The sequence below is a fragment of the Mya arenaria genome, chromosome 17 (assembly GCF_026914265.1).
Source record: "Mya arenaria isolate MELC-2E11 chromosome 17, ASM2691426v1".
Classification (NCBI taxonomy): domain Eukaryota; kingdom Metazoa; phylum Mollusca; class Bivalvia; order Myida; family Myidae; genus Mya; species Mya arenaria.
The window spans coordinates 773,167-787,449 of NC_069138.1; the positions used below are offsets into that span (position 1 = coordinate 773,167).

At 32.8% G+C, this 14,283-nt stretch overlaps 1 protein-coding gene across 3 annotated transcripts in view; it reads left to right on the top strand.

Annotated features, from left to right (window-relative positions):
* Positions 1 to 14,283, top strand: part of LOC128224045 (prostaglandin G/H synthase 2-like) — a 63,463-nt gene that overhangs the window by 23,144 nt on the left and 26,036 nt on the right. Inside the window, exons 1-3 of one of the 3 annotated variants that reach the window (XM_052933677.1) lie at positions 6,118 to 6,208; positions 10,191 to 10,274; positions 12,774 to 12,860. In XM_052933677.1, coding sequence (XP_052789637.1) covers positions 10,202 to 10,274; positions 12,774 to 12,860 — 160 coding nt within the window. In that variant the 5' untranslated portion in view covers positions 6,118 to 6,208; positions 10,191 to 10,201. Of the gene's footprint in view, positions 1 to 6,117; positions 6,209 to 7,542; positions 7,721 to 10,190; positions 10,275 to 12,773; positions 12,861 to 14,283 lie in introns of those variants that run through there. The other 2 variants (XM_052933675.1, XM_052933676.1) reach the window with 2 other exon arrangements.

Sequence of the window (14,283 nt, forward strand, 5' to 3'; positions counted from 1 at the left end):
CATTAAAAAAGATTATTAGGTATGTCTACCTAGTAGAATTCATTCCTTATGCGTGATTGGCTAGTCGATGTTATCACGTGTTATTACCAAGTTAGGTATATAGCTCTAATATTCCAAAGGTTTAGGGTAAGCCTTCGTAGCACAGTCGATACAACACTGGACTGCAATTTTGGCCACACTGGTTCAAATCTTGTCTCTGACTCAAATTTTTATTTTACATTAATTTTTTGTATTTTTTTTTTACAATTATGATATCAAAGCGTAACATATTCTATTAAATAATTGTCCTGAGATTCGTTACAGAAAAAACTTTGTTTGGTGCCAATATGGTGTAAAGTCCCTTTAAATTTACGTCAAATCTAAGTTTGTAATTAAATATGCTCTCTGTGCTTTGTTTAAATAAGATATCTAAGTCAAAAACCTTATATTTTTTATCTCACAGTTCTCAAATTATATATGTTTTTTTTCGGTATTGTATAGGTTAAATGTGTTAAACATGATATTGCATTGAAATTAAAAAAATAAGAAAATTGGCATCAACCTTCATGTGTATATGTGCCCCTTTAATATTTTCTACTCCTCATTAAATGCCAGTGCGGATGACGATCATTGTGTTTACAATAATTTAAGAGTCCTGTAAATGTAAATAAGAAATATTTAAACAATGATATTAATCATTTTATTTGCCACCTTCGATTTGCAAACTCGTATTTACACAATAGTACTATTTGCCAAATATGGGAAGGTTCCAACTTTATTACGGCAGCTTTACCTATCAAAACATTCTGGATTTACACGTATATGAACTCTGCTGGCGTACGTAATTATAGGGAGTAACGTAGAGCTAGGTATCTTTGATTTGTTTGCTTAAGATAGATAACTTTCTCATTTGCAAATATTCTGCCCTCTTTACGACTTTTGGCATTTACCGTATCTCCTGTGTTAAAACAGAAATCAAGCAAATCTAACGACTATTTGAATAATTAATTTTCACTCAATCATTGAATTTAAAACCATGCATCAATATCTGACATTAAATTGAGGTCCAGTCAAATGTCTAGGCCAATAAAATGTCTAGAGTCACTGAGGTTAAGTTCTATGTAATTCCTGGGGTTAAGTCCAATATAATGTTTAGAATCACTGAGGAAATGTCCAATGCATTTTCAAGAATCCCTGAGGTAAGGTGCAATGTAATATATAAAATCACTGATGTTAAATTAAATGTATTATTTCTGGAATCACTGAGGTTAAGTCCAGTGTAATGTTTTAAATTACTGACGTTGAGTCCAATGTTATATCTAGAAACACTGAGGTTATGTTCTATGCATTGTTAGAAACACTTACGGTAAGTCTGAAGTAATGGCTTGAACAACTGAAGTTTAGTCAAGTGTAATATTTAGAATCACTTAGGTTATTTCCAATGTTATGTCTAGAAAAACTTGCGTTGAGTACAATGTTATGTCTAGAAAAACTTGCGTTGAGTACAATGTAATGTCTTTAATAACTTGTGTTGAGTACAATGTAATGTCTAGAATCACTAGAAAAACTTGCATTGAGTACAGTGTAATGTCTAGAATCACTAGAATGACTTGCGTTGAGTACAGTGTAATGTCAAGAATCACTAGAATAACTTGCGTTGAGTACAATGTAATGTCTAGAATCACTAGAAAAACTTGCGTTGAGTACAATGTAATGTCTAGAGTCACTAGAATAACTTGCGTTGAGTACAGTGTAATGTCTAGAATCACTAGAATAAGTTGCGTTGAGTACAGTGTAATATCTAGAATCACTAGAATGACTTGCGTTGAGTACAGTGTAATGTCTAGAATCACTAGAATAACTTACATTAAGTACAATGTAATGTCTAGAATCACTAGAATCACTTGCGTTGAGTACAGTGTAATGGTTATGTCCAATGTAATGTCAAATTAATGAGGTAAAGCCAAATGTAATATCTAGAATCAGTGAGGTTAAGTACAATTTAATGTCTAGACTCTAGAATCACTGAGGTAAAGTACAATGTAATGTCTAGACTCTAGAATCACTGAGGTAAAGTACAATGTAATGTCTAGACTCTAGAATCACTGAGGTAAAGTACAATGTAATGTCTAGACTCTAGAATCACTGAGGTAAAGTACAATGTAATGTCTAGACTCTAGAATCACTGAGGTAAAGTACAATGTAATGTCTAGACTCTAGAATCACTGAGGTAAAGTACAATGTAATGTCTAGACTCTAGAATCACTGAGGTAAAGTACAATGTAATGTCTAGACTCTAGAATCACTGAGGTAAAGTACAATGTAATGTCTAGACTCTAGAATTACTGAGGTAAAGTACAATGTAATGTCTAGACTCTAGAATCATTGAGGTAAAGTACAATGTAATGTCTAGACTCTAGAATTACTGAGGTAAAGTACAATGTAATGTCTAGACTCTAGAATTACTGAGGTAAAGTACAATGTAATGTCTAGACTCTAGAATCACTGAGGTAAAGTACAATGTAATGTCTAGACTCTAGAATCACTGAGGTAAAGTACAATGCAATGTCTAGACTCTAGAATCACTGAGGTAAAGTACAATGCAATGTCTAGACTCTAGAATCACTGAGGTAAAGTACAATGTAATGTCTAGACTCTAGAATCACTGAGGTAAAGTACAATGTAATGTCTAGACTCTAGAATCACTGAGGTAAAGTACAATGTAAAGTCTAGACTCTAGAATCACTGAGGTAAAGTACAATGTAATGTCTAGACTCTAGAATCACTGAGGTAAAGTACAATGTAATATCTAGACTCTAGAATTACTGAGGTAAAGTACAATGTAATATCTAGACTCTAGAATTACTGAGGTAAAGTACAATGTAATGTCTAGACTCTAGAATCACTGAGGTAAAGTACAATGTAATGTCTAGACTCTAGAATCACTGAGGTAAAGTACAATGTAATGTCTAGACTCTAGAATCACTGAGGTAAAGTACAATGTAATATCTAGACTCTAGAATTACTGAGGTAAAGTACAATGTAATCTCTAGACTCTAGAATTACTGAGGTAAAGTACAATGTAATGTCTAGACTCTAGAATCACTGAGGTAAAGTACAATGTAATGTCTAGACTCTAGAATCACTGAGGTAAAGTACAATGTAATGTCTAGACTCTAGAATTACTGAGGTAAAGTACAATGTAATGTCTAGACTCTAGAATCACTGAGGTAAAGTACAATGTAATGTCTAGACTCTAGAATTACTGAGGTAAAGTACAATGTAATGTCTAGACTCTAGAATCTCTGAATGTAATGTCTAGAATCAGTGAGGTTAAGTACAATGTAATGTCTAGACTCTAGAATCACTGAGGTAAAGTACAATGTAATGTCTAGACTCTAGAATCTCTGAATGTAATGTCTAGAATCAGTGAGGTAAAGTACAATGTAATGTCTAGACTCTAGAATCACTGAGGTAAAGTACAATGTAATGTCTAGACTCTAGAATCACTGAGGTAAAGTACAATGTAATGTCTAGACTCTAGAATCACTGAGGTAAAGTACAATGTAATGTCTAGACTCTAGAATCTCTGAATGTAATGTCTAGAATCAGTGAGGTTAAGACCAGTGTGATGTATAGACTATAAAATCAGTGAGGTTAAGACCAATGTAGTGTCTAGAATCAGTGCAGTTAAGACCAATGTAATGTCTAGACCAATATAATGTCTAGACTCTAGAATCAGTGAGGTTAAGATCAATGTAGTGTCTAAACTCTAGAATCACTGAGGTAAAGTACAATGCAATGTCTAGACTCTAGAATCACTGAGGTAAAGTACAATGTAATGTCTAGACTCTAGAATCACTGAGGTAAAGTACAATGTAATGTCTAGACTCTAGAATCACTGAGGTAAAGTACAATGTAAAGTCTAGACTCTAGAATCACTGAGGTAAAGTACAATGTAATGTCTAGACTCTAGAATCACTGAGGTAAAGTACAATGTAATATCTAGACTCTAGAATTACTGAGGTAAAGTACAATGTAATATCTAGACTCTAGAATTACTGAGGTAAAGTACAATGTAATGTCTAGACTCTAGAATCACTGAGGTAAAGTACAATGTAATGTCTAGACTCTAGAATCACTGAGGTAAAGTACAATGTAATGTCTAGACTCTAGAATCACTGAGGTAAAGTACAATGTAATATCTAGACTCTAGAATTACTGAGGTAAAGTACAATGTAATCTCTAGACTCTAGAATTACTGAGGTAAAGTACAATGTAATGTCTAGACTCTAGAATCACTGAGGTAAAGTACAATGTAATGTCTAGACTCTAGAATCACTGAGGTAAAGTACAATGTAATGTCTAGACTCTAGAATTACTGAGGTAAAGTACAATGTAATGTCTAGACTCTAGAATCACTGAGGTAAAGTACAATGTAATGTCTAGACTCTAGAATTACTGAGGTAAAGTACAATGTAATGTCTAGACTCTAGAATCTCTGAATGTAATGTCTAGAATCAGTGAGGTTAAGTACAATGTAATGTCTAGACTCTAGAATCACTGAGGTAAAGTACAATGTAATGTCTAGACTCTAGAATCTCTGAATGTAATGTCTAGAATCAGTGAGGTAAAGTACAATGTAATGTCTAGACTCTAGAATCACTGAGGTAAAGTACAATGTAATGTCTAGACTCTAGAATCACTGAGGTAAAGTACAATGTAATGTCTAGACTCTAGAATCACTGAGGTAAAGTACAATGTAATGTCTAGACTCTAGAATCTCTGAATGTAATGTCTAGAATCAGTGAGGTTAAGACCAGTGTGATGTATAGACTATAAAATCAGTGAGGTTAAGACCAATGTAGTGTCTAGAATCAGTGCAGTTAAGACCAATGTAATGTCTAGACCAATATAATGTCTAGACTCTAGAATCAGTGAGGTTAAGATCAATGTAGTGTCTAAACTCTAGAATCAGTGAGGTTAAGACCAATGTAATGTCTAGAATCAGTGAGTTTAAGATCAATGTAATGTCTAGAATCAGTGAGGTTAAGACCAATGTAGTGTCTAGAATCAGTGTGGTTAAGACCAATGTAATGTCTAGACTCTAGAATCAGTGCAGTGAGGTTAAGACCAATGTAATATCTAGAATCAGTGAGGTTTAGACCAATGTTATATCTAGGATCAGTGAGGTTAACCCAAATATAAAATCCAGAATCAGTGAGGTTAAGACTAATGCAATATCTGGAATCAGTGAGGTTAAGACCAATGTGATATCTGGAATCAGTGAGGTTAAGACCAATGTAAGGTCTAGAATCAGTGAGGTTAAGACCAATGCAATATCTAGTATCAGTGAGGTAAAGTACAATGTTATGCCTCGTCTCTAGAATCACTGAGGTAAAGGTAATGTCTTAAATTACTGGCGTTGGGTCCAATGTAATGTTTGAAATGTGTTAATGCCATTTAAACAAAGTTTAAAGCGTGATGGCATCACAGAGGGGTCAAACCATAATGCAGCCAATGGGCTGGGGCAGACCTTGATAAATGCAAATAAACAAACAAAACAAGGGGTCAAGGCATAATGCAGCCAATGGGCTGGGGCAGACGTTGATGAATGCAAATAAACAAACAAAACGAGGGGTCAAGCCATAATGCAGCCAATGGGCTGGGGCAGACCTTGATAAATGCAAATAAACAAACAAAACAAGGGGTCAAGCCATAATGCAGCCAATGGGCTGGGGCAGACCTTGATAAATGCAAATAAACAAACAAAACGAGGGGTCAAGCCATAATGCAGCCAATAGACTGGGGCAGACCTTGAAAAACTCAAATAAACAAAAAACAATGTGTTAAGAGTCTGGTGCAACAATTTGGTAATACACGGTACCTTTTCATTCATTTTTAACATTTAAGGTTTGTTCTAACCTACCGTTAAAGCTCAAAATCGGACCAAATTTACATGGTTCATCCTGTGGGTGGGATAATCACATTATCAGCTGATTTCATTCACAGACTAAACACAGTGAGATAATTGTGACATCAGACATTGAGTTAAGAAACGGAGGAATGTTAAATGAGGGGATACTTTTGATTGGTGAAGATAATTTATAAAAGATGGGAGCATGATTAGTTTATTTTAAATATCAATAGCTCAGTATTGTGAATAGATCTGTTGGAAGTTTATTGAGAGCAGTGATTTGATATAAAACACTGAAGTATTAATTAAAAGGTAAATTGCTTTAATGTGAATTAACATTTCATTGTATAATTTATATTTTACTTTGAATGCGTATTACAATAAAATGAATGCGTTTTTACAATAAAATGGTTGTAGTGAAATAAATGTGAATTCATGAATTTTAATGTATGCAATTACATACGATTCGGGATATTTATTATTGAGTATGTAATTAAAATTAAGAAATTTAAAATGAAGTTTGTTGGTGAGAGAATATATTCTAAACTTATTTTCAAAGGAAAACTAAACTTGCAATAATTTGGACGGGTGATTCATATTTTTGCAATTAATTGATTTAATTAAAAAAATTGTTATGAGTAATATATCATAAATTGAAATTGATTTTTTAGCAGATCCTTTTCGATTTCATCCCATAGACTTGATTGATGATGCAGGATATATATTTATGATAAATTTAATTTTCCAGTAATTTTGTTCACACCAAATTAAATTTTGGATCCTATTGACAGGGTTTTACACCAACCTTATTTTTTTATAGGATTTAAATCTTTCTCCGAATTTAAAGTGACACTCTTATTCAAAATAATACATACACAGTGTTTAAGAAACGTAAATTTTGACTGATAAACCTTTATCATTTTACTAAATAATGCATTTATGGGAAATATTAGTTGCTGATAACAAGACTGTAACCAAGTATTAAAATAATAGCTGAAAATGCACAAATATTAAATGATTGGTGAGTGCTAAAAGATTAACTGTGATCTACTATCATCTCATAAGGTAGAAATACCGTGTTTTCTGCACCTTTCTTTCAAATTAAACACAGTATCCTTGATAAGAATCATTGTTTCTGATATTTCTTCATCCTTTTTGGTATATTAAAACATTTGTATTATATATATAGTTGCATAAAATCTCATTTGGGGGTAAGAGTGCATCTTTAAATTTTGGATCCTGTTGACATCGTTTCACATCTACCTTATTTTTTATAGGATTACCTTTCTCCAAATTTAAGGGTCATTAAGGAACAAAATATAAGGTGTGTAACTACAAACTTGTAACTCCACAAAAAGCATGTAACATCAATCAAATTGTAGCTTTGATGTCTTAAATCAAGGGTCACATTTTGCAATTAGATTTTGTCGTTTTGGCTGGCTGCAACTTCGTACTTTATAAAAGGATATGTATGGAAAATTGATGTTGAAGGCTTGACATGACGATGTCTTGATGATTTAAGATAGGACCAAAATTTTGCTTCATAGCTCAATGGATCGCAGGTTAATGGTTCGAAGGTGATTAAAGTTATGTTATTCCAGTGCACATTTTGAATGTGATTGACTCGGTTTGCTATTTATAGAACGTAAAACGTGGGAATGGATATAATGGCTTGATACGTTTACATATGTGGTTTAAATGAGATGACGAATAAAAAGAGTGGTTTCTACGATGTCTAAATATAATAAAAAAAGACATCTGTAAATAATTATGGTAGGATATAAATAAGTGAAAGATGCTCAGAGCTTGGATTTAAAGGCAAAGGTAACGAAATTGCTGACATTTGTGATATTAAATCGGAATAAATTATACGTGAGTTAAATATTGCAAATGTTGGTCACTGTTTTATTTTCTTGTTCTTTTGAAATATAATATTTTATGAGGCTTTTTTAACTAATGAGCATTTAAAGTCTAAATTATAAATAACTTTATTAGTTTTATTATGATGCTTAGTATTTATTATAATTATTATAATTATTATTAGTTTTATTATTATTATTATTATAATTATTATAATTATTATCATTATTATTATTATTATTATTATTATTATTATTATTATTATTATTATTATTATAGCAATATTTATTGATACTATTGGTAATGTTTGGTATAATTTTATTGTTCATTGATATTTTGTTTTATTATTTTTCATCATCATCTTCATCATCATCTTCCTCATCATTATTATCATCATCTTCATTGAAATCATTGTTGTCATCATCATCGCCACCACCACCACCACCACCACCACCACCACCACCACCATAACCACCACCACTTCCATCACCATCATCATCATTCAACAAGTAGTGACACTTTGAGTATTGATAGCAAAAGAAAACAGTAGCATTACCCCCCCCCCCCACACACACACACCTAAAAAACACACAAAACAACAACAAATAAATTCAATAAAGACATCACTTTCACACATTTTATCCCATAACTTATATAAAATTCTTGTAAAATACCACTGATTGTTGAACTTTCATAAATCAAAAAGCGTAAAATCAAAACACTTATTTATGACATTTATTACAGTATATTACAGCTGGCCGTATTTTATGAATACATTTAACATAAATGCGAGCAGAGAAGTTCAAAAGAAAACTTGTGGTTGATTTCTATAAGTAATTATTGAAATATATTGGTGAACCTAAAATATGGGGCATAACGGTGAAAAGGATACTAAAATTAAAATTTGTATGTTTTTCTTTTAGAATAAGATAAATTAATAAATAAATTTTATTTTATTTTGGGAAACATAAAATAGGTCTGCAAAGGTTGAAGTAACTCCCAGCTGGAGCCCTGATTCCCTAGTTGTGGTCTTTAAGTTCCATAGCTGGGGCCTTGATTACCAACTGGGGTCTTCATTACCTAGCTTTGTATCATAATAAATTTGTATCATGCCAACCTGAAGAACCTCAGATTGAAGACCAAAATTCAATTTACTTGTTGACTAACATTTCAGGTATGTAATCAAGATATCCTATGTTAAATTATGTGATTTTTGATGCCTGGTGCATAGGACCCCATATTATTTCGGTATCATTTTAAAGGATCTTAGGTTAAGAGAAAGAAAATGTTAAAATGATCTTGAAATAAATACTATAACTGAAGTGTTTTGGTCATGAAATATAGGCCATTTTTCATACCACATTTTCTGTTGAAATAATGAACAAAATTATTAACTGCAATAACTTTAATACTAATAGTTGCCTGGTTAGGGCAATGGTCAGCACACTAGCTCCTCACCAGGGCGACCCAGGTTCAATTCCCGGCCTGGACACTTGTGAGTTTGGTTAGTGGTCAGAGTTTGACCAAGCCGGAGAAGTGGGTTTTCTCCGGGTACTCCGATTTGCCCTATAACACAAAATTTGACTCTCTCGCGCAACATTATGCCATCGAGAGTGACTTTGTATAAGTTATCGTAACTTTCTTCACAATGGTTGTAAAATATATAATGTTTAAACTAACTGTAATACAGTTCATACTATAATGTAAGTAAGATTTTTTAATAAATTAATTGACACAATAGTTTTAAGTCATAGAAAAACGCTTTCAATTGGCACAATATATATTTATAGAGGGATCACCATGTTTCTATTTTATTTTTGTTCATTTATTTTTTACATACATTTACAAATCAACATATTCCTTTTTAGATAAAGCATACCGGTTATAAAAATTATTATAATGCTTTTTTTATCAGTATTGTTAAGCACAAACATACAGACATAACCACACAAATACATGCATGCATATAAACTCTCACACACACATGAACGTATATATTTCACACACACATGCACATACGCATGCTTCAAAATTTAACCATATTGCCAATGGTCTATAAAATGACGAGCTTACTTATAACAATGTACATGGGACACCTTAAAGCTGCACTCTCACAGATTGAACGTTTTGACAATTTTTCGAACAAGCAAATTTATGTCAAAATGCATGAAAACCAGTGATATGTTAAAAAATTGATGTTTTATGAATTTTTCTTAGACCGTAAGTAAAGCTTAAAGCCATAAACATAAATTTTCGACCGGAAATATGAAAGATTGCGTTATGATATTTTGTCAGCAGTCTTTTATCACTTGTTTGCAGATTTTGACGCAAAAACTGGCTCATTCCAAGACGAAAAATAGAAAAAGAGTTGTCAAAATGGTAAATCTGTGAAAGTGCAGCTTTAATTATGTAACTCACTTCTAATTGATTGCAGGTCAGTGAGGGATGAGTATCTATTGCTGTGTGGTCTTCTGGACACTGGTGGTCATCTTCTTCAATGTACGATCTTCAAATGGAGGTATGAATCTTTGTTCATATATATGACAATCATATTATGATATAGTGGTGAGGTTAAAATGCATAACTTTTGTTTGTTTTATGAATAAACTTCCATAATTCATATATTCAACCGTCTCCTTGGCCTAGTGGTTAAGCCTCCACCTACGGAGCGGGAGGTTGTGGGTTCGATCCCTGGCCGGGTCATACCAAAAGACGTTAAAAGTTGGTACAAGTAGCTCCCTTGCCTGGCGCTCGGCATTTAAAGGGTAGTGCTTGGAAAAGTGGTGTACTCAGTACTGGTTTAACCCAGGAAAGTTGTACCCCATGTGTCAGTGCTTTACACTGAGCACGTAAAAGAACCAAAGGGTCTCTTCGAAAAAGAGCTAGGGTATGGCACCGGGACTTCCTTATATCCCACCACTGTATCTTCAGCGTGCTGTCCCGGCCTTCATCAAAAACAAAGGACCCCATTGGAAATAAGTGCTTGCACTTTCACGGGTTATCCTTGACCGCAAGGTCTAAACAAATACATACATACATACATACATACATACATTAACCCTCACCATAGTTTGTGGGTCTTTTCCCCCAAAAGCATCTATGATATTCTAAATGTTATTTTTTATCCCCCGCTGAAAGGCGAAGGGGTTATAATGATGGTAGGCGTGTGTGCTTCCAAGCAATCTTGTTCAGAGCATAACTTTTAAAGTCTTTGAGGTATTGACTTCAATCTTCATTTATACAGATAGGTCTCATTAAGGAAAAGTGCAGCACAAAAGAACCATAACACTGGGTGCAGTATTTTTTTAAGGTATCGCATGTCCATTGTTTAATTGTCAGCCTTTGTCATAAGGGAAAGCTGATACTGTTCTTAATTCAACAGGGGATATGGCAGTCTGTAACTGCTCTAATATTACAGACCAAAAACTCATTTTCTCTCACTATATGCATTTTTTTCAACTTTTTTCAACCATTTTTAACCCACTCAAATTTTAGCTAACTTAACTGTGGGAAGTAAATGGAGTTCAGACAGATTTTGCAAACTCTGTAATCACAGAATTTGCCATAATCCTTATAGCTTTAACCATATCACTAGCAATGGAAGAATTTATATCAACACTAAATCTTATTTGTCTCAGTTTCCAACGTCATAGATATATATTTTCTTATCATTAAGATGTTTGCTTTACACCTTTTCATTTCGACATGAAGGCCACTTTAAACCACACTTGAGGTTCTGAACTGTGTTGCCCTGTTTTAACAGTCTATACATTTTAACATAATTAAAAATTGATAAAACAGAAATTTAAACATAACTTGAAACCAGATACAAGATATTTGGAATACCTCTGTGGTTTTCATTGGAAGTAATTTTGACACTTATTGCAATAACTCGAAGAGTCTTTTTGAGGGTCCTAAAGATTGTTAAACAAGGTGAATGACGTTTAAATTGTAAAGAATTATCAGGTAATTGAAACTTTGACGTGACATACTTCGGAGAAGCCAAAAACTTCATTTGATCTTGATAAATTGTAGAGAGATCGAAAGTCAAAAGACAGACCGACAAAAAAACACACTGTCAGCATTTTCAATAAATCGTTTATCAAGTAGGCTAAAAATACCATGAATTACAACAGCCACAGAGAAAGTTACCTTTATTTATTATTCTCAAGGTGGTATCACTGTATCAGAATATGCAAAAATTGAAGCTGCACAGATTGACAGGTTAGACTTAATTATTTTGTTTTTGTCTCACTGTGAATCAGCCCATTTTGGCATCAATGCTTTCAATTCAGTCGTATTAAATAACTTCGTAAAAACAGATCTTAATTGTTTGAAAAACTGCCCAAAACTCATTTTTCATAAAAAGTTAGTTAAATTAACGCTTTTAGCCATAAAACATATAAATGAACGTTTTTATTGATACCTGGTATCCAGACATTAACTCAAAAATTGTCTTATTACCTGATTAAGAATAAAAAAGTTGTCAAAGCGGTCAATCTGTGAGAGTGCAGCTTTAAGCACTTTAGTAATAATTTCATTTCATGTCACTATTTGCATAAGATTGTATATTTTGTGAGTTTCCCCTAGGCTTAACTTTCCCATTAAGAATGAATGAATGAAATCAAGAAGTATTAAATGAGTCAGGATTCTCAATAAGTTTTGGTTGAACTGTCCCGAATTTTATACAAATGTAACCAACCAGCTAGGGGTTCAAGAAAAGTGCTTATTTGACAAATCTGGGGTCATTTGAACCATCCGTTCTGGCCGGCGGCCCTCTCTTTTTGAGAACTCTGTTAGATATTTTCCTTGCTACTCTAGTCAGTAAAATGGCTTAATAGTTCATTTCAATATATTTCAGTTCTTCTGTATTGAATAAAGCTGATGGCTTATTATAAGAATCACTGTCCTGTAATTTTGAGAGACCATGAAAGGGTACCCCTAGTTGGGAAAATTAAACCCTTAATTGAATTAATTTTCAGATAAAACCTAATAAAGTCATCTTATTAATTTTCAGGCTATACATTTCTACAGACATTGTTGGATTCTAAATGGATCAACACAGAAAACAGTATCATTACAGACATGGATGAATCAGATCTAAGTAAGTATACGAGGGCCATTAAAAAACTACATAGACAATTAGATTGGTGTTTGCCAAAGTGAAAGCAAGAGGGCAATTAAAAAATTACATAGACAATTAGATTGGTGTTTGCCAAAGTGAAAGTAAGAGGGCTATTAAAAAATTACATAGACAATTAGATTGGTGTTTGCCAAAGTGAAAGTAAGAGGGCTATTAAAAAACTACATAGACAATTAGATTGGTGTTTGCCAAAGTGAAAGTAAGAGGGCTATTAAAAAATTACATAGACAATTAGATTGTTGTTTGCCATAGTGAAAGTAAGAGGGCTATTAAAAAATTACATAGACAATTAGATTGTTGTTTGCCAAAGTGAAAGTAAGAGGGCTATTAAAAAATTACATAGACAATTAGATTGTTGTTTGCCAAAGTGAAAGTAAGAGGGCTATTAAAAAATTACATAGACAATTAGATTGGTGTTTGCCAAAGTGAAAGTAAGAGGGCTATTAAAAAATTACATTGACAATTAGATTGGTGTTTGCCAAAGTGAAAGTAAGAGGGCTATTAAAAAATTACATAGACAATTAGATTGGTGTTTGCCAAAGTGAAAGTAAGAGGGCTATTAAAAAATTACATAGACAATTAGATTGGTGTTTGCCAAAGTGAAAGTAAGAGGGCTATTAAAAAATTACATAGACAATTAGATTGGTGTTTGCCAAAGTGAAAGTAAGAATGCCATTCAAAAACTACATAGACAATTAGTTTGGTGTTTGCCAAAGTGAAATTAAGAGGGCTATTAAAAAATTACATTGACAATTAGATTGGTGTTTGCCAAAGTGAAAGTAAGAGGGCTATTAAAAAATTACATAGACAATTAGATTGGTGTTTGCCAAAGTGAAAGTAAGAGGGCTATTAAAAAATTACATAGACAATTAGATTGGTGTTTGCCAAAGTGAAAGTAAGAGGGCTATTAAAAAATTACATAGACAATTAGATTGGTGTTTGCCAAAGTGAAAGTAAGAGGGCTATTAAAAAATTACATTGACAATTAGATTGGTGTTTGCCAAAGTGAAAGTAAGAGGGCTATTAAAAAATTACATTGACAATTAGATTGGTGTTTGCCAAAGTGAAAGTAAGAGGGCCATTAAAAAAACTACACAGATATTTAGTTTGGTGTTTGCCAAAGTGAAAGTAAGAGGGCTATTAAAAAAATACATAGACAATTAGTTTGGGGTTTGCCAAAGTGAAATTAAGAGGGCTATTAAAAAAATACATAGACAATTAGTTTGGGGTTTGCCAAAGTGAAAGTAAGAATGCCTTTCAAAAACTACATAGACAATTAGTTTGGTGTTTGCCAAAGTGAAAGTAAGAGGGCTATTAAAAAATTACATAGACAATTAGATTGGTGTTTGCCAAAGTGAAAGTAAGAATGCCATTCAAAAACTAC